This window comes from Dipodomys spectabilis, unplaced genomic scaffold (genome assembly GCF_019054845.1).
Source record: "Dipodomys spectabilis isolate Male_0828 unplaced genomic scaffold, ASM1905484v1 ptg000080l, whole genome shotgun sequence".
In the NCBI taxonomy this organism is placed as follows: Eukaryota; Metazoa; Chordata; class Mammalia; order Rodentia; family Heteromyidae; genus Dipodomys; species Dipodomys spectabilis.
In genome coordinates, this window is record NW_024870757.1 from 4,137,366 (window position 1) to 4,164,491 (window position 27,126).

General features: G+C 44.2%; 2 protein-coding genes across 7 annotated transcripts; both read left to right on the forward strand.

Moving 5' to 3' along the window:
* Positions 1-107: 107 nt before the first annotated feature.
* Positions 108-27,126, forward strand: LOC122110723 (ral guanine nucleotide dissociation stimulator-like). 5 transcript variants are annotated; one of them, XM_042683367.1, is made up of 9 exons: positions 15,282-15,308; positions 16,297-16,344; positions 16,769-16,995; positions 17,288-17,515; positions 23,050-23,170; positions 23,351-23,544; positions 24,384-24,431; positions 24,853-25,079; positions 25,372-27,126. In XM_042683367.1, the coding sequence occupies exons 4-9, from the start codon at positions 17,499-17,501 to the stop codon at positions 26,076-26,078; spliced, it is 1,314 nt and encodes a 437-aa protein (XP_042539301.1). In that variant the 5' UTR covers positions 15,282-15,308; positions 16,297-16,344; positions 16,769-16,995; positions 17,288-17,498; the 3' UTR covers positions 26,079-27,126. The 5 variants fall into 5 exon arrangements, with proteins under 5 accessions (XP_042539303.1, XP_042539301.1, XP_042539302.1 ...); XM_042683369.1 differs by lacking the exons at positions 15,282-15,308; positions 16,297-16,344 and adding an exon at positions 108-137; XM_042683368.1 differs by having other exon boundaries at positions 15,292-15,308; positions 16,297-16,995.
* LOC122110724 (integrator complex subunit 14-like) lies at positions 3,933-15,290 on the forward strand. 2 transcript variants are annotated; one of them, XM_042683372.1, is made up of 7 exons: positions 3,933-4,004; positions 6,882-7,165; positions 9,706-9,796; positions 12,946-13,061; positions 13,946-14,064; positions 14,525-14,667; positions 15,115-15,290. In XM_042683372.1, exons 4-7 carry the CDS (start codon positions 13,014-13,016, stop codon positions 15,123-15,125), a joined length of 321 nt encoding a protein of 106 aa, XP_042539306.1. In that variant the 5' UTR covers positions 3,933-4,004; positions 6,882-7,165; positions 9,706-9,796; positions 12,946-13,013; the 3' UTR covers positions 15,126-15,290. The 2 variants fall into 2 exon arrangements, with proteins under 2 accessions (XP_042539306.1, XP_042539305.1); XM_042683371.1 differs by lacking the exons at positions 12,946-13,061; positions 13,946-14,064; positions 14,525-14,667; positions 15,115-15,290 and adding an exon at positions 12,106-12,289 and having other exon boundaries at positions 9,706-9,813.

Sequence of the window (27,126 nt, forward strand, 5' to 3'; positions counted from 1 at the left end):
TCCCGTCTGGGAATGAGCCCATCCTATATGTGTCCTGTGTGGGCAGAAAAGGAGAAGCTGAGAGGTGACTTCCTCCTGTCCTCCCATAGGTACAGATTCCCGGGCTGTAACTCCAAGGAACATGAACAAGTAAAGAAGTAAGTGGACTGTGACACAAAGAAAAGCCCCCTTCTTGCAAAATGGGATCTTTGAGGGTTCTACTTCAAAGTGCAGATTCCTCATACGCACACCACTTGTGCTTTCCACTATGAGCAGAGGCTTGGGATTGGAGTGGTGGCAGAGGACACAGCTGTTGTGTGGTTGTGGACTCTCAGGGATGACAGGGAGGGCTGTGTGTACGAAATCAGTTTCTTTTTGTTACCTATCACGGTGTGAATATTGGAGATTTACCTATCAGAAGCTTCTAGAAGTGCCTTGAGAAGATCAGCCTGCTTGCAGGAGTCTCCTCCTGCTTCCCACCATGCAAGTGTGCATATAGCAGTCCTTGCAGAAAGGGCCTGATTTCCGAGAGCCACAGAACTGACACCCGGTGAAAGAACTTACCCACTATGCCATGCTCCACATACCCTCCTCAGACCTGCTCCTCCACTTCCACATTCTTCTGGATGAGCTGGAGGAGACCGGGAAGAATGAGACCAAGAAACAGAGGAAAAAGTCCCTGTGTGGTCACCTCAGAGCTTGTGAGTAGGGATGGCGCCTGGGCCTCTAGGGATGGTCCTAATTGTCTGAGAGCCCTTATTACACCCCCCCCCCCCCGGGTTGTAAGAATGTCTTTGTATGATATTCTCTGCCAGGCAATGTTTGTTCTATTGGTGAAAGCACTTGGGCTTAGCCACTCTTAGGAAAGACCTTACCTTCTCATCAGTGTTCAGTCCAAAGTAAACTTGTACAGCTTCCTCCATTAGAGCCTCATGGAAATTGAACTCCACCTTAACATCCAGAGACCACTGTCAAACTCCTTTACCTATTTCTCTTTCTCAGGTTTTGGCCTCCATAGAGTAGCTTTTCCTGACCTCCCAAGAAAGAAGCCCTCAGTGATGTCAGGGATGGTGATGGATGGAGATCTGGAACCATCACTGGACTCCACAAAGCATGTGCATGTAGAGGGGTTGTATGCATCCAACTGCACATGTGACACATATGAACCTGGAGGGACCCCAAAGGAAGAAGAAGATAATATGAAATGTCTTCCTCTGACTTTCACAGTGGGCTCAGATCAGCTCAAAAGGGTCAAATCAGCACTCCCCCTGGTGTGCTGGAGGGAGTAGCACACGTGGGGCTGATGGAAAATGTCCCCAGTCTGTGTTCAGGGGAACCAATGAGTGAGGTCCCAACATTAGATGCAGCTCAGAACATCCGGACAAATCTGTCCTGCTGCAGCAGAACCAATCTCCAACTGAGAAGTTAGAATCTGCCTCTCTCAACTCCAGGAGCAAATCCTATCTTTCATGAGGAGGTAGATCCCTTAGAGGATTCTGAGGTAGAATTTATGCCTGAAGGCAACTTAGAAGCCAACCTAGACTTAGAGCTTCCCTCCCCTCTCCCTGGGGATATCTCTCTTTTTCTTTTTGTCCTAATTGTTGTAAAATGTTCATTATTTTTATTCTTCTAAATTTATTAAAATGTGTATGTTTATGTTGTACAATTTATGGATCCTAAATACTGTAGGTTTTTAAGTGTACAATCTTATGTCCCAGACGCCTGGGTCCTAAGTGGGGCAAAACACAGTGACCTGGAGCTGTCCAAGAGAACTTACTGGCTATACAGGGAACTGCTCAAAACACAGGGGATGGCAAGGAACCCAGTCCATGTGTGCATGGGGTGATCAGGCCACTACTAAAATTCTAGGACATAGCAAAGCAGATGTCCTTGAAAGTTTTTCTGTCTATTGAGACAAATGTCAGACCAAATGTAATTTATGGAGGACTTTCTTGTAACAGTGAATTCAAGTGTTTATGCACACCCATTGTGCTTTGTGCAAATATGTAAGTAAATTTCACCTGAAAATGACATTAAATAGCTCCTTTGGTGGAAAAGTAGTTGACAAAATACATAGGCATTAGGTTTACTGAAAAGTAAAAGCCATCATCAGTGGAAGAAAGAACACTCAGAGGGACTTACTCAGAGGACATGGCAGGGGTCCTGGCTCATTGCAATTATTCTATCTTCCAGACTGCCCTGTCCTTCCTCAGGAAGGAGGTTCAAATCAGCCCCCATAGACAAATGTGAAAGACTCTTATTCACTGAGCCAGCAAAAGTCAGGACTTGTAGCATGGCTCAAGTTGTATGTTTAAGCACTGAACAAGAAAATAAGCAAGAGCTCAAGGCCCTGAGTTCAAACTCCACTACTGGTACAAAAGATAAAGACATCTAAACCTGAAATGCGTGCAATGGTAGCTTTAATCCAAGGGAAAAGAGATGTATAGAAATGGGAAAATTACATATTAGTTTAAGCAAAAAGGCCAGACTTATACATTAGGTCCAGATATGAAATAGAAAAAAGAAATGTAGTTTCCCCTCACACATCAACTCCTGGCCATCAATTTTGTCAAATAGGCACAATACTGGGTATGAATGACTCATTGCTCATCATACTACAAAGTCATAATCTCTAATTAACCCTCAAAAAGAAAGAACTGGGGTCAGGCTCAAGTGGCAGAGCACCAGCCAAGAGCAGAAACAACTGAAGAATAAGAAAACAGCAAAGAAGCTTGCAGACAACAGCTGCTATGCTAAGGCTGAGTCTTGTCTCTCTGGGGATCAGGACATGTAGTGTTATTTTTCTATCTCCACCTACTTCAACCTGAACCCTAAAATGAGTCACTAAAATGAGCCTCTGTTGAGACTTTGTGTAACTGTCTTTTGTGAAACACCCTATAATGTTAATGCCATGTATCTCAAGGACCAGTGATGTTTGGCTCAATGGGTAGATGCTAGCCTTGAGCAGAAAAGCTCAGCAATAATGCTTAATGAGTTTTCCATATGTTTAAAGGTAGGGTTTATTTCTTTTTAGTTAAGTGAGATAATTCCTAGTCATTGTATATTCCGAGTTTCATGGTTCCATTCTGCGTTTTTTTTCTTCAAAAATGCTCTGGAGATAAGGACCATTTAGAATATATTTGTTAAACAAAGCAGATTTTTTTCTTCATGAATCAAAGCATTTTATATTTATGCAAATGGTTTAGTTGTGGGTGGTCCATGTGTGCATTATTGAAACCATATACAGCTATACTTGAAAAGATGATGCAGCTGACCATGGAGATGTTATGGAGATATTATTGGCTTAAATGTAGAATAACCCATTGGTGAGTGGGGGTGTGGCTGTTCATGTTCTATGGGAGCATGTGGAATCATTTATAAAACACCAAATAGATTCCAGCTAGCCAAATGCGGATCAGGATGATGTGGTACTATGTAGTGAATTGTGAAAGAATAGGAAAAACATCTTAGATATCCAGATACATTTTCTGAATGGAGTTATGAGGGATTTCTCTGTCTGTCTGTCTGTCTGTCTCTCTGTTTGGTCGTGGAGCTTTAACTCATGTGGGCACTGTCTCTGAGCTCTTTTTTCCCTAGGCTAATGCTCTTCTACTTTGAGTCACAGCTCCCCTTCCAATTTTCTGGTGCCCTGTGTCACTAGATAAAATAAACTAGTGTCTAAGGCCTTCCAGAGGGCTTTGTGTTCCTAGGGCTGTGCGAGGAAGAGGGTGGGGCCTCTCCACCCCGCCCCTAACCCCGCCCCTAACCCCGCCCCTACCCGCCCCGCGGAGAGGAGCTGGGGAGGACGCGCTCCCTAGTGGCCCCAGCCGAGCCACAGCCCCGCCCCTCCCCGCCCAGCCTGAAGCCCCGCCCCTCCCGCCCCTCCCGCCCCCGAAGCCGGGTCTGCTCCTCTCGCGACACCTACAGCCTCGGGCTCCCTGGGGTCCCGCGGCCCTTATAGTTCCGGTTGTGGCGCCCGGGCGGAAAGTTGAAGCAGACGGACTGTGGCCGGCGATGGGCTTGGGGTGAGGGCAGGAGGCGGCGGCGGCGGCGGCCTGAGGGTCGCGTTCAGTCGGTTGTGGGGATACAAGCGAAGGGTGAGGTGAGAAGAGCCGCGCAGGCCCAGCGCCCGGCCATTGCGGCCTCCCCGCGCCGGCTCTGGGGCGCCATTCCCGGGGTCCCTGCGCTCCGCGACCCGGGACTGCCAAACGCTGAGTGAACAGCCACATTTCGCCCCGTTTTAGGCCCCTCTCTCCCCGCTTTCCTCAGGAGGGACTTCCAGGTCTCGGATTCTTTTCATTGATTTTAGAGGTTGGTTGTCGGTTGTTGGGGGGGGAGGGCACCTCCCGTGGCCGTCCATATGGAAGCACATTTGCAGCCAGACGTCTGCCCGGGAGAAGGCTGACAGGTAGCTGCGGCCTCCGCGGCGGCTGGGAGACTCGGACGAGGCCCACGCTTTGAGGCTCGCCCCCTGAGGGGTTTTGTTTGGTTCTAGCGCTGGTTCTGGGGCCTTGAACTCAGGGCCTGAGCCCGTTCCTGAGCTCAAGGCTAGCGCCCTACCACTGGAGCCACACTTGCACATCCCGTTTTCTTTGGTAGGTTAATGGAGATTAAAAAAAAAGAAAGTCTCAAGGACTAGGATTCCTGGCAGGGCTGGCTTCGAACCACGATCTTCAGCTCTCAGCCTCCTGTTGATGACCGGCATGAGCCGCTGATGCAGGCCTTAGCTGGACGGTGTTCTGTAGAGCTGCTGAGATGCTTCAATCACTTTTCTTCAAGCATCCATCCAACACCGTATTCTGTCACACACAGAGAGAACATGACTGAGAGGTGCTGCTATGACATTTTTAACAGGGTTAGGTTGAACAAACAACAACTTTAATGAGGCAGAGATGAGGGAGACAAATTTAAATTTGTCTATCAAAATAGTTAAACATTTGGGACTTCTCAGGAGTGAATTTTTTTTCTGGTTAGTCTATTGATGTGGAAAGCTGAACTCCTATTTGAAACATATCTATGTCTATTATGAGGTTTTAAAAAAAAACGCTTTTGCTGTTTAACCTGTGTTCCTAACCCCCTGTTTAAAACATTGTTTTCAGTCAGGTTTAATTCTAGTTACTTAGCAAGCTGAGACCTAGAGGATCACATCTCAAATCCAACCCAGATGGAATCCTAGAGATTCCCATCTTAATACTGGCACACTCACAAAATTTAAAAAAATTCTATGCACAAAAATAAAGAAATAACAAATACAGAGACCCACTAATGTGGATACAACTTGTTGATCCTCTGTTAAGAGACTATAGTGTGCCAGGCACCAGTAGGTCAAGCCTATAATCCTAGCTACTTAGGAGGCTGAGATCTGAAGAGTTAAAAGCCAGCCCAGGAGCCTGGCGCCAGTGGCTCACACTTGTAATCCTAACTACTCAGGAGGCTGAGATCTCATGATCAAGGTTCAAAGCTAGCCCAGGCAGGAAAGTCTGTGAGACTCATCTCCAATGAAGTACCAGAAAACCAGAAGAGTGGCTATGGCTCAAAGTGGTAGAACTCTAGGCTTGAGTGAAAAAGCTCAGGGACAGCGCCAGGCCCTGAGTTCAAGCTCTACCACGGAAAGGAAAGGAAAGAAGGGGAAAGGGGAAAGGGAAGGAAAGGAGAGAGAAACTGTAGTCTGTTGACACAATGAAATAGCATGTAGTTACAAATAAATGACCCAGCTAAAAAAAAAATTACATAACTAAGGAAAGTGGGTTACAGGACTATATGTGTATACTTCGTACAACTTCATAGTCACATTGCTTGTGTCATATACAATTGTGGAAGACTTTAGGTAGATGTAAAAACATTATACAAGGTTAATGTTCACTGTTTGTTTTTTGGAATTCACTTCAAAATGTTTAACAATAGCCAGACTGCTTGCTGGTACAATGCCCAAGCACGGATGTGTGAAATTCTAAAATTCAAATTATAAGGGAGCTGTTGGAAACTTAGAACATAGTGGTTCACAGGAGCCAAATTACATTTTATTTATATATTTATTTAATTTTACTTTGAGGCTGCTATTGGGGCTTGTATTCAGGGCTTCATGCTTTCCCTCAACTTGCTGGTTCATGACTGATGAGCAGACTGGCTCCAAAATAAAAGCCTCTGACCTTAGCTTCCTGAGTATCTAGTATTACAGGCCACCAGCATTAAGCTATAGTGTGTGTGTGTGTGTGTGTGTGCGTGTGCGCGCGCAAGCACGTGCATGTGTGGGCGTGCATGTGTGCGCGTGCGTTCATGCACCCCAGTATTGAGACAAACTCAGGGCCTGGGTGCTGATCCCTAGCTCCCCCCTACCCCTGCCTCCCACTCAAAGCTAGTACTCTACCACTTGAGCCACAGCTCCACTTCTGGCTTTTTGGTAGTTAATTGGAGATAAAAGTTTCACAGACTTTCCTGTCTGAGATGGCTTCAAACCATGATCCCCATATCTCAGCCTCCTGGGTAGCTAGGATTACAGTTGTGAACCACGAGTGTGTATATGTGTGTGTGTGTGTATCTCTCTCTCTTCCCCCCTCTATATATGTATATATACATAAATGTATATATGTAAGTATATATATATTTATATAAATAAATACATATTTTATATAAAAATTGAAAGTTGGAAGTAAGGCCTACCTTTAATGCTTTTTCCCACTGGTAATAAGGTAGCCCTTGATTCACAGGTGTAGATAGTGTGTTTTGAGTGGGTCTGGGAGTGGTCTTCCCAGTGAATTAGGCTGCTGTCTTCTTTCTCCCAGAATTCTCTGCAGATTGACCTATATAGGGGTCACCTTGCCTTATTTCTGGAAAATTGGTTACAGTTATGGTGAAAAGATATTGCTTTCCTTCTGTGACATTTCTTTTTTTTTTCCCCACAGCATTTCACTATTTGTAGCTTGTTGTCTGCATTCTGACGGGGCTGGCTTAGATTCTGTTCACCATGCCAACAGTGGTGGTGATGGACGTGTCCCTCTCCATGACTCGGCCTGTGTCAATCGAGGGGTCTGAGGAATACCAGCGGAAGCACCTTGCAGCCCATGGGTTGACAATGCTGTTTGAGCACATGGCCACAAACTACAAGCTTGAATTCACAGCATTAGTGGTTTTCTCATCGCTTTGGGAGCTGATGGTCCTCTTCACAAGAGATTATAACACCCTGCAGGTACAAAAAGGAATAAAGACCCAAGTTGATTGGAAAGAAAGCAGTATGATAATAGTGTACTGATTTTAGACCTTAGAATTATTTAATAATAAATATACAGGCACTTAATATGCACAGCTATAAAGCATAATTCATAACCAATAGGTCCTAGGCCTTTCTTTTGTAAAGCTATGAGGTAGAGAAAGAGGTCATGGGGGCTGGGAAGGTGGCTGACTGGTAAAGTGCTTGCCTCGCATTCATGAGGCCCTGGGTTCGATTCCTCAGCACCACATAAGCAGAGAAAGGTCATGGTCCATTTTCTGGAATTCTTAGGAAAGGTGAACATTTCAGCATACCATGCTTCAGTCCCTAAATTCAACATTTTTTGCCATTTTGCTGTTTTCTACTTTCTCATACAATTTTAAGGTAATGAAAAATAGCCCTTATTAAAACACACACGCACAGACACACACACACACACACACACACACACACACACACACACACACAAACTTCTTCTAGAAAGTTCAGAATGATGCTTACTCTACAACAGATAGTATTCATTTATAGATGCCAAGATATTATTATTTTTCTTTTTCTTCTTTTTTTCTATCCTGGGGCTTGAATTCAGGACCTGGGCGTTATCCTTGAAATTTTTGCTCAAGGTTGGCACTCTACCACTTGAGCCATAGCTCCACTTCCAACTTTTTTGCTGGTTGATTGAGATAAGAGTCTCATGGACTTTCCTGCCCAAGGTGGCGTCAAATGTCGTTAGATCTCAGCCTCCTGAGTAGCTAGGATTACAGGTATGAGCTACTAGTACCCAGCTCAATGTTGTCATTTTAAAATCTTAATAGGTATTGTCTTTCAAAGATATTTTTCTGAGATAAGCCAGATGTCTTTATTTTTTTTTTCAAATTCTTTATTGTGATTAAGTGATTACATAATTTCCCAAATTTCACTGTATTGCGAGATAGTGATGCTTAGTTAAAATCACAAACACATTCTGATTTCATGGGGCAAATTGTCTGTAGTGATCTATAATATTTATGAGTTCTATGAGCTAGCCAGATGTCTTTAAACCATTAATATCTCCTATAGTTCTTAGCACAGTGTCTTGGCCAGTGAGTAGACAATAAGTGTTTCTGAAATTAAACTGAGCAATTAAATAATTGTTGGGCAATTTGGAAATGCAGGATTAATGCAGTTTGCATTCTTAGTAATTTTTTTGTTGTTGTCAGTCGTGGGCCTTGAACTCTGGGCCTGAGCACTGTCCCTCAGTTCTTCAGCTCAAGGCTAGTGCTCTACCACTTGAGCTACAGCGCCACTTCCGGTTTTCTGGTGGTTTATTGGAGATAAGAGTTTCATGGACTTTCCTGCCCCTGCTGGCTTTGAACTGCAATCCTCAGATCTCAGCCTCCTGAGTAGCTAGGATTATAGGCATGAGCCACTGGTGCCCGGCTGAATTCTTACTAATTTTTATTAAAGCTTTCCTTTTATTATCTTGCATCTTTATGAGACTTAAATTTTTTTTTAATCGTACTGGTGGACTCTTGGTGGTACTGAGTCTTGAATTCAGGACCTCATGCTTGGTAGGTAGATGCTCTACCACATGAGTCATACTTCCAACCCTTTTTTGTACTGGGTATTTTCAGATTATAGTCTCAGTTTATGCCCTGGATGGTTTGGGCTTTGATCCTTCCACTTGTGCTTCCCCATGTCAGTGGGGATAACAGGTGTGTGCTACCACACCTAGTCTTTGGTTGAAATAGAGTCTTGTGAATTTTCTCCCCAGGCCAGCCTCTTAACAGCAATTTCCCAATCTCTGCCTCTCAAATAGCTAGAATTACGGGCGTAAGCCACCCCACTCTGCTTGTACTGGTTTTCTTATAAGTTATTTAGCTAAAGATTTTTTGTTGTTTAGCAGTTCTAAAATTTAGAGAATTGCAATGTAATGAATGAGGTGTAAGAGGTAAAAGCAGAAGCTCTGGAGTCAGGCCACTTCTTAAAAATTTCCTCATTTAGGGCTGGGAAGGTGGCTCAGTGGTAGAGCGCATGTCTTGCATGCCAGAGGCCCTGGGTTCGATTCCTCAGCACCACATAAGCAAAAGGAAAAAAGCTGGAAGTGGCGCTGTGGCTCAAGTGGTAGAGCGTTAGCCTTGAGCTGAAGAGCTGAGGGACAGCGCCCAGGCCCAGAGTTCAGGCCCTATGACCGGACCCCCCCCCAAAAAAATTCCTCATTTAAAAGTAGGGTGAACAATGGTAGGATGATTAAATCCGTGTAAAGTGCACAGAATGGTGTTTAGGAGATTATGGTTAATGGTCCATACATTTTGGTCATTACTTTAAGCTTATTTCATTGTCCTTTACAGTTGAGGAAGTCTGTTTTGCTGTGTTTGTGTGTGTGTGTGTGTGTGTGTGTGTGTTGTCTGGAACCTATGCTTTGGGGCTTACAGAAACTCAGTGTTCGCTGTATGATACTCAGACTTCGTACAGTTTATATTGGTTTCTAATAACAAAACAGCAGAGAATAATGAGCAATTTTTTTCTCGCCCAATAAGGAAGCACTGAGTAACATGGACAATTACGACAAGACATGCCTAGAGTCCGCACTGGTTGGTGTCTGTAACATTGTTCAGCAAGACTGGGGAGGTACGATCCCTTGCCAGGTAATGCTTAGTTTTTTTCAATGTCCTTAGTTAATATCATTAACGAGCCAGGCACTAGTGGCTCACACCTGTAACCCTAGCTACTAAGGGGGCTGAAATCCAAGGATTGCTGGTCAAAGCCAGCCCAGGCAGGAAAGTATATGAGAATCTTATGTCCAATTAACCAAAAAAGGAAAAAAAAAAAGTAGAGTTATGACTCAAGTGGTAGAGTGCTAGCCTTGAGCAAAAAAAGCTCAGGGACAATGCACAGGGTCTGAGTTCAAGCTCTAGGACTGGCACCAGAAAGAAAGAAAAAAGGAAGAGAAAATATAGACCCCCCCAAACTGGCCTGTAAATCTTAGGTATTCAAGAGGCTGAGATCTGAGGATCTCAATTTGAAGCTAGCTGAGGCTAGAAAGTCCGTGAGACACGTCTCCAGTTAAGTAGCAAAAAGCCAGATGTGGAGCTGTGGCTCAAGTGATGGAGCACTAGCCTTGAATGAAAAAGCTAAAAAAGGGCTAGGGAATGTGGTTTAGTGGTAGAGTGCTTGCCTAGCATGCGTGAAGCCCTGGGGACGATTCCTCAATACCACATCAACAGAAAAAGCCAGAAGTGGTGCTGTGGCTCAAGTGGTAGAGTGCTAGCCTTGAGCACAGAGAGACTCAGGGACAACACCCAGACCCTGAGGTTAAGCTACTAGGAGTGCATGTACACATGCATGAGCACATGTGCAAAACATACAAATCATTAACCACTGTAGTGTTGATTTTCCTCAGGCTCTAACCGCCTACGTTATAACTCAACAAACTACATTTTACACTATTTGTGCAGTTTTTAAAGAAGGCATTAAATCACTGTAATCGTATCACACGAATTTAAGTCATACTAATGTGTTCAGAAAGCAGACCTATGCCTCGAGGAAAGTATTTTCCTGGTAAATTGATGTACTGAAAATTTATATTGTTTATATAAAGACAAAGGGCTCACAGTAGAATTGATAACTATTCACTGAAGGACGGATTATAATTTTGTGTGGTAGAATTGTAAACACGGAACAATAGTGTCTATTCTTCATTATCTCAGTGTAGCAGTTATTCAGCAAATTTCTAACCATCTCAACTGAGTTGTCTAAAAAGTGAAGAGAATCATTAAGACTTGCTCTTGTGGGACACCAGTGGCTCACACCTGTAATCCTAGCTACTCAGAAGACTAGGATTTGAGGATCTCCATTCAAAGCCAACCCAGGCAGGAAAGAGGAAACTCTCATCTCCAGTTAAACACTAAAAAGTTGGTAGTAGAGTTGTGGGCCAAATGGGAGAGTGCTAGCCTTGAGCAGAAAAAGCTAAAGGACAGTACCCAGGCCCTGAGTTCAAGCTCTAGTACCTGCATTTTTGTTTTAAATGCACAAATTCAAAATACATGGTTTGGTCTTGTCTATGAGGATGGATGTTAAGGAGAGCAGAGAGAGAGAAAAAGAATGGTGGACAAAAACAGTCATAATATTCAATGTACATATTGAAACTGGGACTAGAAAACTTCAGATGGATAAGTTTGGAGTACATGGAAAACTGATAGAAAGGTTGACACTGATCAAAGTGTATTCTACATATCAGTTGACGTTGAATTAAAACCCTGTGGTATAACTAGTTAAAGATAATTTTAGCCCGGGGCCAGTGGCTCACATATATAATCCAAGTTACTTAGAAGGCTGAGATCTGAGGATCCAGGTTCAAAGTCAGCCCAGCAAGAAAGTCTGTGAGGCTCTTATCTCTAATTAACCATCAGAAAACCAGAAGTGCAATTGTGACTCAAAGTGGTAGGGTGCTAGCCTTGAGCAAAAAGAGCTCAGGGATAGCACCCAGGCCCTGAGTTCAAGTACCATGACTTAAGCCAGGCATCAGGGGCTCATGCTTGTAATCCTACCTACTCAAGAGGCAGAGATCTGAAGATCATGGTTTGATTCTAGCCTGGACAGGAAAGTCTGTGAGACTTTTATCTCCAGCTAACCAGTAAAAAGGCAAAAGTAGAGGTGTGGCTCTAGTGGAAGAACACCAGTCTTGAGCAAAATACTTCACAAATAGAGCCCAGGCCCTGAGTTCAAGCCCCAAGACCGGCACATAAACAAACAAATAAATCACACAGTTTGCTAGATTTTCACAAGTGGAAGCATGTATGTATATCCTTACTACAATTAAGACCTAGAACATACCCATCACCCCACAAAGCTCCCTGCACATTCCTGTAGCAGTGAAAGCAAACCTAGGTGGAGCTGTTGGGCATGTGGCTTAATGGATACTTGTCCTTTGCACACAGGTCGTTCTGGTGACGGACGGCTGTCTCGGCATTGGTAGAGGGTCCCTGCGACATTCCCTAGCGACACACAATCAAAGGAGCGACAGCAACAGGTTCCCGCTGCCTTTCCCTTTCCCGTCTAAGTTATACATCATGTGCATGGCAACCCTGGAAGTTACCTGCCTTCTGCTAACTGCTTTTTAGATGGGTTAGGTAAATCCCAGGGCTCGGTTTATTTTTCAGTATATTCAATGAACACTCTTGCGTACGGTATAACATTTAGATTTGAAAAGACTTGATTTCACATGCTCTTTGACATAACAACACTCACCTCTCCAAGAGTATAGCTGGAGATGCCCATTGTGCTGATGACCATGAAGGGTTGAGATGTTCTTTTTTTTCTGTCCATTCCTCCAGAAATGTTGACAGAGGTATACTTTAGGTTTTTTTTGTTTTGGGGGGGCTTTTTTTGGAAGGGGGGAACATAGGTCTTTTTGTTTGTTTGTTGTGGTGCTGGTATTGGGGCTTAAAATCAAAGCCTGGAATGCTGTCCCTGAGCTTTTTGCTCAAGACTAGCACTCTACCATTTTGAGCCACAGCTCCACTTCTGGCTTTTTTGGTAGTTTAGTGGAGCTGAAGATCTCACAGATTTTACTACTCAGGCTTGGCTTCAAACTGCCATCCTCAGCTCTCAACCTCCTGAGTGGCTAGGATTACAGGCATGAGCCAACAGCACCTGGCTTCTGATGTGTTTTATTAAATACTTCCTGCTTTTCCCATTGAGTCAGGAATTATTTCACTTTACCTCAGTTTTTCTCTATAAAATGCTGATAATTGATGGCTCTTGCAAAACCATGTCAGGAACAGGTTGTATGGAAGATGCTGTATGGCTACTGACTGTGGTCTCCTGAGAATCTGCAGAACTACTTATGAATGAAGTACCTCTTGTAACCTTGAGGCAGATTGCAATAGTTGAGGTAAGAAAGTCCATGAGACTCAGTATCTCCACTAAACTACCAAAAAATCTGGAAGTGGAGTTTTGCTCAAGTGGTAGAGTGCTAGCCTTGAGCAAAAAGCTCAAGGACAGCACCTAGGCTCTGGAATTGAGCCCAGGAACTGGCACACACACAGAACAATTGTTGTGCTACTTCTTTATTTGTATTTTTTTTTGGAGGGGGTCCCATAGTGAGACCTAAACTCTGGGCCTAGGCGCTGTCCCTCAGCTCTTCAGCTCAAGGCTAGCGCTCTACCACTTGAGCCACAGCGCCACTTCCGGCTTTTTTCTTTTTGCTTATGTGGTGCTGAGGAATTGAACCCAGGGCCTCATGCATGCAAGGCAAGCGCTCTACCACTGAGCCACCTTCCCAGCCCCTGTAGTTACTTCCTTCTGAGATTGACTGTTAAGAAAATCATCTCACGACTCAACACCCGTAATCCTAGCTACTCAGGAGGCTGAGATCTGAAGATCATGGTTCAAAGCCAGCCTGGGCAGGAAAGTCCACAAGACTCTTATCTACCAAAACTACCAAAAAAGCTGGAAGTGGAGCTGTGGCTCCACTTGAGACTTGAGTCTTGAGACTCTTATCTCCAATTAACGACTCAAAAAAACTGAAAGTAGCTCTAGGCTGAAGTGGTAGAACACTAGCTTTGAATACATAGAGGCTCAGGGACAGCGTTAAAGCCCTGCAACGGACAAAAAAAAAAGTATAAGGCCTTGAGTTTAAGCCCCAGTACCAGAACCAAAAGAACAAACCAAGCAAACCGTTTATTGCCCATTTTGTTACAGTGGCTGTGGCCTTGGTGTGCTGGTAGTGATGTGGTGATTTGTTCTACTTTAAAGGTGTCCTCTCTTGCTTTGTAGCTTCAGAGCACCGATTTCCTGGAATGCCTTGAACGTCTCATAGACCTCAACAATGGTGAAGGGCAAATTTTTACTACTGATGGCCCCCTGTGCTTGAAAAACGTGCAGTCTATGTTTGGGTGAGTATATGCCTTAAAGTTGTTTTTTGAGGGGAGTGGGGGCTTCTTTACAATCTGATATTATAATTTGACAACCAAGAAGAACAGTTACTGTATTATTTCTTCAGTCTAATGTTCTCCCAACTGAGCTATTTCGGCAACCTCTCAGTTACTGTATTATTTCTAACAGTGTGAGTCCATTTTCCCACAGTTGCCCGTTTCTCAGGTAAAATAAGGTGGTCATGCTTTAAAAAGACTCAGCTGTTCCCAAGTTTAACTTGCTCTGGGGTTTCTCTCTCAATTGAAATTTCCTCTTTAAAAACATCAAAATGTTTTCCGTTTCACAAGTAGATTTAGTTTTGGAATCAGTGCGAAGGTTTAACCAACTTTACATCTTGAAATGTTACTTTTTGTGTACAGTCCTTTTATGTGTACCACATGTGAACTTTTCCTCCCTTAACAAGTCATGATCATCTTCTAGAAAGCTGATAGACCTGGCATATACGCCTTTCCATGCTGTGCTCAAGTGTGGCCACCTGACCGCTGACGTCCAGGTCTTCCCCAGGCCAGAGCCATTCATTGTAGATGAAGAAATTGATCCTATCCCAAAAGTCATTAACACAGGTAATGCATTAAAAATTCCCTCCTGGCCTTCCTCTTTTCTCTGCCCTCTTTTCACTTGTGACTTACTTTCTCCCCATCTAGGAGGGTTGGAAAGAATCTTGTATTCTCACAGGGAGGTGCTATTGTCATCAGCCCTGGATTTTTTTTTTTTTTTTTTTGCTGGTCCTGGGGGCTTGAACTCAGGGCCTGGGCATTGTCCCTGAGCCTCTTTTGCTCAAGGCTAGCCCTCTACCACTTGAGCCACAGCACCACTTCAGACTTTTCTGTTTATGTGATACTGAGGAATCAAACCCAGGGCTTCATGCAGTCCACAGGAGAACCTTCTTAGGTGATTTGTCTATACTGAGATAATGCTTTCTGCATAGATTTCAATCCACTCTATCACAATTACTCATTTGGAAGTGTTCTCATTATCATCATTTTTTCTGATTCTTTTTCCCACCTTAGTGTGCCAATGAGTCAGGCCTGACCCTGAATGTGCCATGCAATATATAGAGCCCAGAGGCAGGCCTGCTGGACATGCTGGTGATGAACCTGGTCCCTGTCTACCAGAAAGGCGATCTCTTCTATGTTGGAAACTTCCTCCACAATTATAGACAGTGGGGGACAATGGAGCAAGTGCTGGATATTGTGTTTAAAAAGTGAGTGTTCCTCCTTCCTTCGCATCTTGGTCTGTTCAGCCCCTCCTTGCTGAGTTGTGGAATACTTGGCACCCCTCTGAACCTGTTGATTTCATGGGGGTCTTCTCACAGGAGCTTGGCATGAGACAAAGAATTGCACCCCCTGCCTACTTTCTTTTTTTTTTTTTTTTGTCGGTCATGGGGCTTGAACTCTGGGCCTGAGTGCTGTCCCTCAGCTCTTCAGTTCAAGGCGAGCGCTCTACCACTTGAGCTACAGCGCCACTTCCCCTGCCTACTTTCTTAGTAGTGGTCTGCCCAGGACATTTCCCAGAAAAGCTACTAGAACCTCAGAAGCTTGCTTACTGAGGGGCTGTTATTATAGGCATGTGCCACTAGCACCCAACTTCTGCCCTCACCTAGGTGAGGTGCTAGGAAATCACATTTCCCATGAGTAAATAAGGTTTCATTGGGAATTGGATGTCTGTGAATAATGTAGACCCAGGAAAGGCTGGGGTGTGGGGGAGGCAGGTGAACTGGAGGTGGAATCACCTCAGAGACCTCGGGAAGGGATTATGTTGGCTTTACATATTTATAACCCCTGAAGCTTTTATGATTTTGTGTGTGTGCCAGTCCTGAAACCTGAACTCAGGGCCTGATTACTGTTTCTTTGGTGCTCAGAGATACCACTACAGCCTTTGAACCATAGGTGCTATTCTGGTCTTTTAAAAATTAGTTCTTTAGACTTTCACTGACTAATGTCTGATCAGACTGTGCACCTGAGATCTCATGTTCCTGTTGAGCTAGAATTTGAGGTATTAGCCACTGGCACATTTTCCTTGGACCAAATATATATACCTCTCATAGAAGAATTTTCACTGAACTGTATAGACATATCTCAGTTGTTTATGTGTCAGATTCCATTCCCATCTGGGAATGAGCCGATCCCATATATGTCCTGTTTGGGCAAAAAGGAGAAGCTGAGAGGTGACTTCCTCCTGTCCTCCCATAGGTACAGATTCCCGGGCCGTAACTCCCAGGAAGATGAACAAGTAAAGAAGTAAGTGGACTGTGGCACAAAGAAAAGGACCCTTCGTTCAAAATGGTGTCTTTGAGGCTGCTGATTCAAAGTGCAGATTTCTCATTTGCACACCACTTGTGCTTTTCACTAGGGGGCACAGGCTTGGGATTGGAGTGGTGGCAGAAGAGACAGCTGTGGTGTGGTTGTGGACTCTCAGGGATGACAGGGAGGGCTGTGTGTACAAAATCAGTTCTTTCTTGTTACCTATCACAGTGAGAATATTGGAGAATTATCTTTCAGAAGCTTCTAGTCGTGGCTGGTGAAGATCACTCTGCCTGCAGGAGTCTCCTCCTGCTTCCCAACATGCAAGTGTGCATATAGCAGTCCTTGCAGAAAGGGGCTATGGGAGGCCCAGGATAGGGAGGGCAGGCACTCACTCTTCTTGTCACCAATCTGCCCACAGCACCCTTTGTTCCGTCTTCACCTTGTGGATGGACTGCTATCCTGCTGATTTCTGAGAGCCCCAGAACCGACACCCAGTGAAAGAACTTACCAACTATGCCATGCTCCACATGCCCTCCTCGGACCTGCTCCTCCACCTCCACATTCTTCTGGATGAGCTGGAGGAGACCGGGAAGAATGAGACCAAGAAACAGAGGAAGAAGTCCCTGTGTGGTCACCTCAGAGCATGTGAGTAGGGATGGCGCCTGGGCCTCTAGGGGTGGTCCTAATTGCCTGAGAGCCCTTACTACCCCCCTGGTTGTAAGAATATCTTTGTATGATACTCTGGGCCAGGCAGTGTTTGTTCTATTGGTGAAAGGAGTTGAGCTTAGCCACTCTTTGGAAATACCTTACCTTCTCATCAGTGTTCAGTCCAAAGTAAACTTGTACAGCTTCCTCCATTAGAGCCTCATGGAAATTGAACTCTATCTTAACATCCAGAATCCACTGTCAAACTCCTTTACCTATTTCTCTTTCTCAGGCTTTGGCCGCCATAGAGCAGCTTCTCTGAACCTGCCAAGAAAGAAGCCCTCGGTGATGGTCAGGGATGGTGATGGATGGAGATCTGGAGCCATCACTGGACTCCACAAAGCATGTGCATGTAGAGGGGTTGCATGTATTTGCAGTGAGGCCCCAACGGGTTGTGAGTCCTGTGGATATGCCACTGGTTCTGAACCCCATATGTGACAGAGATGAAACAAAGAAGAAGGTAATAGTGATTGTCTTCCTCTGACTTTCACAGGCGGCCCAGATCAGCTCATAGAGGGTCAAATCAGCACTTCTCCTGGTGTGCTGGAGGGAGTAGCACATGTGGGGCTGATGGAAAATGTCCCCAGTCTGTGTTCAGGGGAACCAATGAGTGAGGTCCCAACGTTAGATTCAGCTCCGGAAAGTGAATCTGTCCTCACAGAACATCTGGACAAATCTGTCCTGCTGCAGGAGAGCCAATCTCCAACTGAGAAATTAGCATCTGCCTTCCTCTCAACTCCAGGAGCAAATCCTACCTTTCATGAGGAGGTATATCCCTTGGAGGATTCTGAGTTAGAATTTATGTCTGAAGGCAACTTAGAAGATGACCTAGACTTAGAGCTTCCCTCCCCTCTCCCTGGGGATATCTCTCTTTTTCTTTTTGTCCTGATTGTTGTAAAATGTTCATTCTTTTTATTCTTCTAAATTTATTAAGATGTATGTTTATGTTGTACAATTTATGGATCCTAAATACTGTGGGTTTTTTAATGTACATTCTGGTGTCCCAGACACATGTGTCCTGAGTAAGGGCAAAAGACAGAGTGACCTGGAGCTGTCCAAGAGCACTACCTGGCTATAGAGGGAAGTGTTCAGTGCACTGTGAGGGGCAAGGAACCCAGCCCATGCCTGCATGGGGTGATCAGGCCACTACTAAAGCTCTAGGACATAGCAAACCAGATGTCCTTGAAAGTTGTTCTGTCAGACTAAATGTACTAAATGCGGGACTTTCTTCCATTAGTGAAGTCAAGTCAGTACGCACCCCCATTTTCCTCTGTGCAAATATGTAAGAACATTTCACCTCAAAATAACATCAAAAAGCTACTTTGAGGGAAAAGTATTTGACAAAATACATGGGAAATAGGTAAAAGCCATCATCAATAGAAGAAAGAAAACTTAGTCAGAGGGACAAAGACATGCCAGGTGTCCTGGCCCATCTCAATAATTGTAGCTTCAAGAATGCCCTATACTTCCTCAAGGTTCAAATCAGCCCCTGTAGACAAATCTGAAAGACTTATCCAATGAGCCAGCAAAAGTCAGGAAGTTCTAGCATGGCTGAAGTTACATGTTTCAGAATGGAACAAAAAGTAAGCAAGAGCTCAATGTCCTGAGTTCAAATTCCACTACTGGCACAAAAGATGAAGACATCTAGACATGAAATGTGGGCAATGGTAGCTTTAAACCATGGAAATAGAAAAACATACAAATGGGAAAATTACATATTTAAGCAAAAAGGCCAGACTTACAAACCATTGGTGAGTAGGTGTGGGCCTGTTCATGTTCTATGGGAGCGTGTAGAATGATTTATGAAACTCCAAATAGATTCTAGTTAGCAAATGTGGATCAGGATGATGTGGTACTATGTAGTGAACTGTGGAAGAATAGGAAATACATCTTAGATATCCATATTCACTTTCTAATTGGAGTGGTAAGGGATTTCTCAGTCTTCCTGTCTGTTTTCTTGTGTTTGTCTTTCTGTCTCTCTCTCTGTCTCTGTTTCTGTCTGTCTCTGTCTCTGTCTCTGTCTGTCTCTGCCTCTGCCTCTGTCTCTGTCTCTGTCTCTCTCTGTCACTTTCTGTCTCTCTCTCTCTCTCTCTCTCTCGCTCTCTCTCTCTCTTCCTCTCTTCTGTTTTGTTGTGGAGCTTGAACTCATGTTGTGGGACCTGTCTCTGAGCTTTTTTTTGCACAAGGCTAATGCTCTTCAACTTAGAGTCACAGCTCCCCTTCCAGTTTTCTAGTGGTTAATTGGACAGAAGAGGACTTTCTTGACAGATATGGCTATGAACCATGATCCTCCCATTTAGACTCCTGACTAGCTAGCAGTACAGGCATGATCCACAGTGTCCAGTCAGGGAATCTCTTTTTGTGTGTGTGTTAGATCTTGCCTCCCTCCTCTCTGGACAAATGCCTGTTTTACTATTTATTGTTTTAACAGTATTGAAATGTCCATGTTTACATGATGTTGTAAAATTCTTGAATACAAAATACTCTGGTCTTTTCTACCTCCAATCTAATATCCTGGGCACATGGGGCCTGATTGGGAGGAAGCAGAGTGTGCTGGATCTGGGGAACAAATCTGCTGGATTTACAAGGAACTGGTGACTAGAGGGAGCCACAAGGAATGCAGGCAGTGGAGGATGCAGCCTGTGCCGAGATAGGACCCTTGATGCTGAGAGACAAAAGCTCTGTGTTATATCAGAACAGGTGTCTTTGAAAACTTGTCCCACTTGAATCTCAAGCCCCCACCTCTTACTAGGGATAACTTCCCCTTCCCAGCTAGTCGGGTAAATGTGTTGATGTTTGAAGCTCTCTGCCAACAGTGAACAATTCTGCACTGTGCAAATATAGAACATATAAATTTTAAAAGCTAGAATTAAATATTTGGTGCTGTTTTATGCTCTTAAGATGTTCCTTTCGTTGGGTTTTCATGAAGATTTTCTAAGTCTGCATGAGGGTGGATATGGACTGTAAGTTATCAAGATGACACAATAAGAGACTCATGCCTGCATTTGGAGAATGGTCTGGAAATGAGCTTGCTGCACATATTAGCTTACTTGGGCTAGGCATTTTTCTCTGTAAGAAGTCATTTTGGCTGCCTTTTCCCGTTCATTATATCAGAAGCTACAACCTCTAACATGTAAATAGATGTACTTTTATGTAACATTTAAGAAAATCTGAGGGAATATTTAACAGTATTTGGAAAAGGGTGTCGTTTGTGGTAGTCAAAAACTTAAATTCTAACCATGTTGGCATTGTTCTACACAAATAGATCAATGTGTCTCTGTATACCAGGTGAGGAACAGTTCTTAGTCTCCCTGTCTTGAAGCACACGTTCTGAGAATTCTTGAATTTCATCTGCTCTCTATCCCAGGACAATAGATTCTGAGAGGAGGCCTGGGCCTTGCAGTGTGGCAGAGGTGCATGTGCAGAGGGAACATGTCTGGTTGGCATGCTGGAGTGGGAAATCCAGAAACTCTGGCAATCACCAGTTCAGTGAAGAGGACTGAGGGTTTAGGAAGGGACCGAGTGAAGAGTGCGTGGTGTAGGTGGTGTGTGTACAGAATGGTGGTGCTTGAACTTAAAAGCTGGCCACTGTCTCTGAATTCTTTCACTCAAGGCTAGCACTCTACCACTTTGAGCTACAGCTGGAGATAATCTGATAGCATTTCCTGACCTGGCTGGCTTTGAACCATGATCCTCAGATCTCAGCCTCCTGACTAGCAAAGAATACAGGCCTGAGCCAGAGACACTGATCCATATCATTTTTGTGTGTAGACTATTGGTGGTAAAGAAGACTCATTTATTCAAGAACTAAAAAACGACTAACAAGGGAGATTGTTGATGAAAATCTGCATGTCTAACAGAAGACTTGGGTAACATTGTGACAGAAAAGGCTAAATTCCAAAATTGGGATTATTTTCTGTGTTCACTACATACATCACTTACATATTATATATAAAATAATATATATAAATATAGAATATACTACATGATAATACATATATTTGAATGTATTTTATAGGAGGACTAGCATATGGTATTATGGGTCTCGAATATGTTGTTTCACAAAACATTAATGTAAAAGACATTATTGGGAAATTCAGTGATATACCATTGATTCCCATATATTGTGTAGGTATATCTGTCTCAAGTCAACATAGTTAAATTCGCCAAATGCTGTTGCAAAAAGGGGTCATGTGCTGGACGCTGGTGGCCCATGCCTATAATCCTAGCTACTCCAGAGGCTGAGATCTGAGGATCACAGCGGAAAGTCAGCCAGGCAGGAACATCCATGAGACTCTGATCTCCCAAGAAGCAACCAGAAAACCAGAAGTGGTACTGTGCCTCAAGGTGGTAAAGCCCTAGCTTTGAGCTGAAAAGCTGAGGGACAGGGTCCAGGCCCAGAGTTCAAGCCCAACAAACAATCCCCCATCCCCCCAAAAATGTGCGATGGCAGGTAATGAGCTGTTCATATATAGCTCAGGCCTGTGATCCCAATTAATCAGGAAACTTGGTTCTGAGTTTCAGAGGTTCTATCCTCAGGGCACTAAGTTTTGAGAGAAGACTTGAGCCTCTCAAGGGACACAAAGAGACATGTGCAGTGGAGGATGGCTTGTGTCTGTGCTTGGATGGGAAATCCAGAAACTGAACAGCCATTGCCACAGTTGAGGAAAGATGAGGCTGAAGAGGAGCAATGTCCATGCTGGGTAGGAAAGTTCCATGAATCTCTCATCTCCAGCTCACTACAAAAAGCTCAAAGTGGACCTGTGTCTCAGGTGGTAAAGCACTAGTTTTGAGGAAAATTGCTCAGGGATAAGGCAAAGGGTCCAAGATCAGAAATGCACACACACAGACACACACACACACACACACACACAGGCACAGAACCCACAGTAAATACTGTATTTTCAATTCCTATGCAGAGACTGGACAACAGCTCAGCAATGTGTGAAATTCTTCTTCCCGTTTGTGTTGAGGGAGGAGGATAGATCATGGGACACAGAAGCAAAGACTTCAGAGGCAAATGACTATATAAACGATTAGCTTGTAAGACGTAAAGGAGCAGTTTTCTACCTTAAATACTACATTCCTTCAAAGCTATAGTAAAACAAATCCTAGTCATCATAAAAAGACAATGCAGCAGCTCTTCCTTTCTCTGCTTGCCTCCATGAAATATTTCAAGTATAAAAAAAAATTTTCTCACTTCCAAAAATGGACACCTGTGGCTGGGAAGGTGGCTCAGTGGTAGAGTGCTTGCCTAGCATGCCTTGCATGAAGACCTGGGTTCAATTCCTCAGTACCACATACACAGAAAAAGCCAAAGTGGTGCTGTGGCTCAAGTGGTAGAGTGCTAGGCTTGAGCAAAAGAGCTCAGGGGAGTGCCCAGGCTGAAGTGAAGCCACAGAAATGGCCAAAAAAATAGACACCTGTAATAAAGGCTGATTATATATGTAATGTATGTTTTCCAAGATTCCTTTCAATTTCCCATCTCTAAGTATTTGCATTGGCTCCAGATGACACCAGAGAGGGGTTCCAAGGACAAACAGATTAGGCTACAGAAAGTAAACAATGACCTAGGATGTTGATGTCAAAATATGTGCCAGAAGGATGTGGCAGTCACAGAAGGCCTTGAGAGGCAAAATAATTTGAGCCTGATAAGAGGAATAGTGACAGATACGCCATGAATGTGACCTAGGAGTGACTCCTGGAAGCAGAGAACATGCCAGAACCTAGGGCTAGCAGATTAGGTTTGGACAAACAAGGTGTGCTGTTAACTCTGTCTACATGTACACTTAGCCATATTGGGGGGGGGGGGGTATTTCTTGGGTAAGGAAGGGACAGAGGTCATTGGGCCCTGACAGGTGACCCTGCCTCCTTCACAATGGAATAGAACATGGAACCCTGATAGCAGGCCACGGTAACTCACAGTTGGCTCAAGCCAGCTCACTTGGCCTGTGACTCAGGAACCAGAAACATGTTCTTGTGCTGTATTCGCAGGTCTCGAGACTCTGGCCTCAGTCAAAGCTGTAGACACTGGATCAGTGGCAAGCCACGAACCAACCATCTCAGAGATTTGTCCAAAAAGAAACCTAGGAAATCACAAGGCAACTCAGGCAAGGTATACTCATGATAGAAAACCTACTTAACCCAAATCTGGTCCACAGTAGAACCTTCTTATGTGATTTGGGTTTACTGAGATAATACTGTCTGCATAGTTTTCAATCCACTCTATCACAATTACTCGTTTGGAAGTGGTCTCATTTCCATGGTTTTTTTCTGATTCTTTGTCTCGCCTTAGTGTGCTAATGCGTCAGCCCTGACCCTGAATGTGCCATGCCATATATGGAGCCCGGAGGCAGGCCTGCTGGGCATGCTGGTGATGAATCTGGTCCCTGCCTACCAGAAAGGCGATCTCTTCTATGTTGGAAACTTCCTCCACAATTATAGACAGTGGGCAACAATGGAGCAAGTGCTAGATATTGTGTTCAAAAAGTGAGTGTTCCCCCTTCAAAACCGGGACGGTTCAGCTATTCCTGGCTGAGTTGTGGAATACTTGGCACCCCTCTGAACCTGTTGATTTCATGGGGGTCTTCTCACAGGAGCTTGGCATGAGACAAAGAAGTGTATACCCTGCATAGTTTCTTAGTAGCGGTCTGCCCAGGACATTTCCCAGAAAAGCTACTGGAACCTCAGAAGCTTGCTTACTGAGGGGCTAGGATTACAGGCATGTGCCCATGGCACCCAACTTCTGCCCTCACCTAGGTGAGGTTCTAGGAAATCACATTTCCCATGAGTAAATAAGGTTCCATTAGCAATTGGATGTCTGTGAATAATATAGACCCAGGAAAGGCTGGGGTGTGGGGGAGGCGGGTGAACTGGAGGCTGAATCAACACAGAGATTTCAAGGAGGGATTATGTTGGCTTTACATGTTTATAACCCCTGAAGCTTTTATGTTTTTGTGTGTGTGTTAGTCCTTCCACCTAAACTCAGCATCTTGGTGCTGTTTCTTTGGTGCTCAGAGCTACCACTACAGCATTTGAACCATAGGTGCAATTCTGGCCTTTTAAAAATTAATGTCCTTAGACTTTTACTGACTAATGTCTGATCAGACTGTGCACCTGAAATCTCATGCTCCTGATTAGATAGGATTAGAGGCATGAGCACTGTCACATTTACCTTGGACCAATGCATATAAGTCTCTTATATACTGAACTGTATCTCATTTATGTGTCAGATTCCATTCCCATATGGGAATGAGCCCATCCCATATGTGTCCTGTGTGGGCAGAAAAGGAGAATCTGAGAGGTGACTTCCTCCTGTCCTCCCATAGGTACAGATTCCCGGGCCGTAACTCTGAGGAAGATGGACAAGCAAAGAAGTAAGTGGACTGTGGCACAAAGAAGGCCCCTTGGTTTAAAATGGTATCTTTGAGGCTTCTGATTCAAAGTGCAGATTTCTCATTTGCACATCACTTGTGCTTTCCACTAGAGGCAGAGGCTTGGGATTGGAGTGGTGGCAGAGGACACAGCTGTGGTGTGGTTGTGAACTCTCAGGGATGACAGGGAGGGCTGTGTGTACAAAATCAGTTCCTTCTTGTTACCTATCACAGTGAGAATATTGGAGAATTATCTTTCAGAAGCTTCTAGACCTGGGTGGTGAAGATCAGCCGGCTTGCAGGAGTCTCCTCCTGCTTCCCAGCATGCAAGTGTGCATATAGCAGTGCTTGCAGAAAGGGGCTATGGGAGGCCCAGGATCGGGAGGGCAGGCACTCACTCTTCTTGTCACCAATCTGCCCACAGCAGCCTTTGTTGCATCTTCACCATGTGGATGGACTGCTATCCTGCAGATTTCCGAGAGCCCCAGAACCGACACCCGGTAAAAGAACTTACCCACTATGCCATGCTCCACATGCCCTCCTCAGATCTGGTCCTCCATCTCCACGTTTATCTGGATGAGCTGGAGAAGAGCGGGAGGAATGAGACCAAGACACAGAGGAAGAAGTCCCTGTGTGGTCACCTCAGAGCTTGTGAGTAGGGATGGCGCCTGGGCCTCTAGGGATGATCCTAATTGCCTGAGAGCCCTTATTACCCCCCAGGTTGTAAGAATGTCTTTTTATGATACTATCTGCCAGGCAGTGTTGGTTCTATTTGTGAAAGCACTTGCGCTTAGCCACTCTTGGGAAAGACCTTACCTTCTCATCAGTGTTCAGTCCAAAGTAAACTTGTACAGCTTCCTCCATTAGAGCCTCATGGAAATTGAACTCCACCTTAACATCCAGAATCCACTGTCAAACTCCTTTACCTATTTCTCTTTCTCAGGTTTTGGCTGCCATAGAGCAGCTTCTCCTGACCTGCCAAGAAAGTTGCCCTCGGTGATGTCAGGGATGGTGATGGATGGAGATCTGGAGCCATCACTGGACTCCACAAAGCATGTGCATGTAGAGGGGTTGGATGCATTTGCAGTCAGGCCCCAAAAGGTTGTGAGTCCTGTGGATAAGACACTGGTTCTGAACCCCACATGTGACAGAGCTGAACTTGTAGGGACCCCAAAGAAAGAAGAAAGTAATAGTGATTGTCTTCCTCTGACTTTCACAGGCGGCCCAGATCAGCTCATAAAGGGTCAAATCAGCACTCCTCCTGGCGTGCTGGAGGGAGTAGCACACGTGGGGCTGATGGAAAATGTCCCCAGTCTGTGTTCAGGGGAACCAATAAGTGAGGTCCCAAAGTTAGATGCAGCTCAGGAAAGTGAATCTGTCCTCAAAAAATATGTGGACAAATCAGTCCTGCTGCAGCAGAACCAATCTCCAACAGAGAAATTAGAATCTGCCTCTCTGGCAATTGCAGGAGCAACTCCAATCTTTCATGAGGAGGTAGATCCCTTGGAGGATTCTGAGGCAGAATTTATGTTTGAAGGCAAATTAGAAGCCAACCTAGACTTAGAGCTTCCCTCCCCTCTCCCTGGGTATATCTGTCTTTTTCTTTTTGTCCTGATTGTTGTAAAATGTTCATTCTTTTTATTCTTCTAAATTTATTAAATATATATGTTTATGTTTTACAATTTATGGAGGCTAAATGCTGTGGTTTGTTTTCTTATACATTCTGATGTCCCAGACACATGAGTCCTGAGTAAAGGCAAAATAGTGACCTGGAGCTGTCCAAGAGCACTTACTGGCTATGAAGGGAACTGTTCAGTGCACTGTAGGGGCAAGGAACCCAACCCATGCTTGCATGGGGTGATCAGGCCATTACTAAAGTTCTAGGACATAGCAAACCAGATGTCCTTTAAAGTTGTTCTGTCTATTGAGACTTATGCCAGACTAAATGTTCTGTATGTGGGACTTTCTTCCATTAGTGAATTCAAGTCTGTACGCACACCCATTTTGCTCTGTGCAAATATGTAAGGACATTTCACCTCAAAATACCACCAAAATGTTACTTTGAGGGAAAAGTATTTGACAAAATACATAGGAAATCGGTAATAGCCATCATCAATAGAAGACAGAAGATTTAGCCAGAGGGACAAAGACATGCCAGGTGTCCTGGCCCATCTCAATAATTGTAGCTTCAAGAATGCCCTATACTTCCTCAAGGTTCAAATCAGCCCCTGTAGACAAATCTGAAAGACTTATCTAATGAGCCAGCAAAAATCAGGAACTCATAGCATGGTTGAAGTTACATATTTAAACATGGAACAAAAAGTGAGCAGGAGCTTTAGGCCCTGAGTTCATATTCCACTACTGGCACAAAAGATGAAGACATCTAGATGTGAAATGTGGGGAATGGTAGCTTTAAACCATGAAAACAGAAAAACATACAAATGGGAATATTACATATTTAAGCAAAAAGGCCAGACTTATAATAAACCATTGGTGAGTAGGTGTGGGCCTGTTTATGTTCTATGGGAGCATGTGGAATAATTTATGAAACACCAAATGGATTCCAAGTAGCCAAATGTGGATCAGGATGAGGTGGTACTATGTAGTGAATTGTGGAAGAATAGGATATACATCTTAGATATCCATATACATTTTTCTAAATGGAGTTGTCAGTGATTTCTCAGTCTTCCTGTCTGTC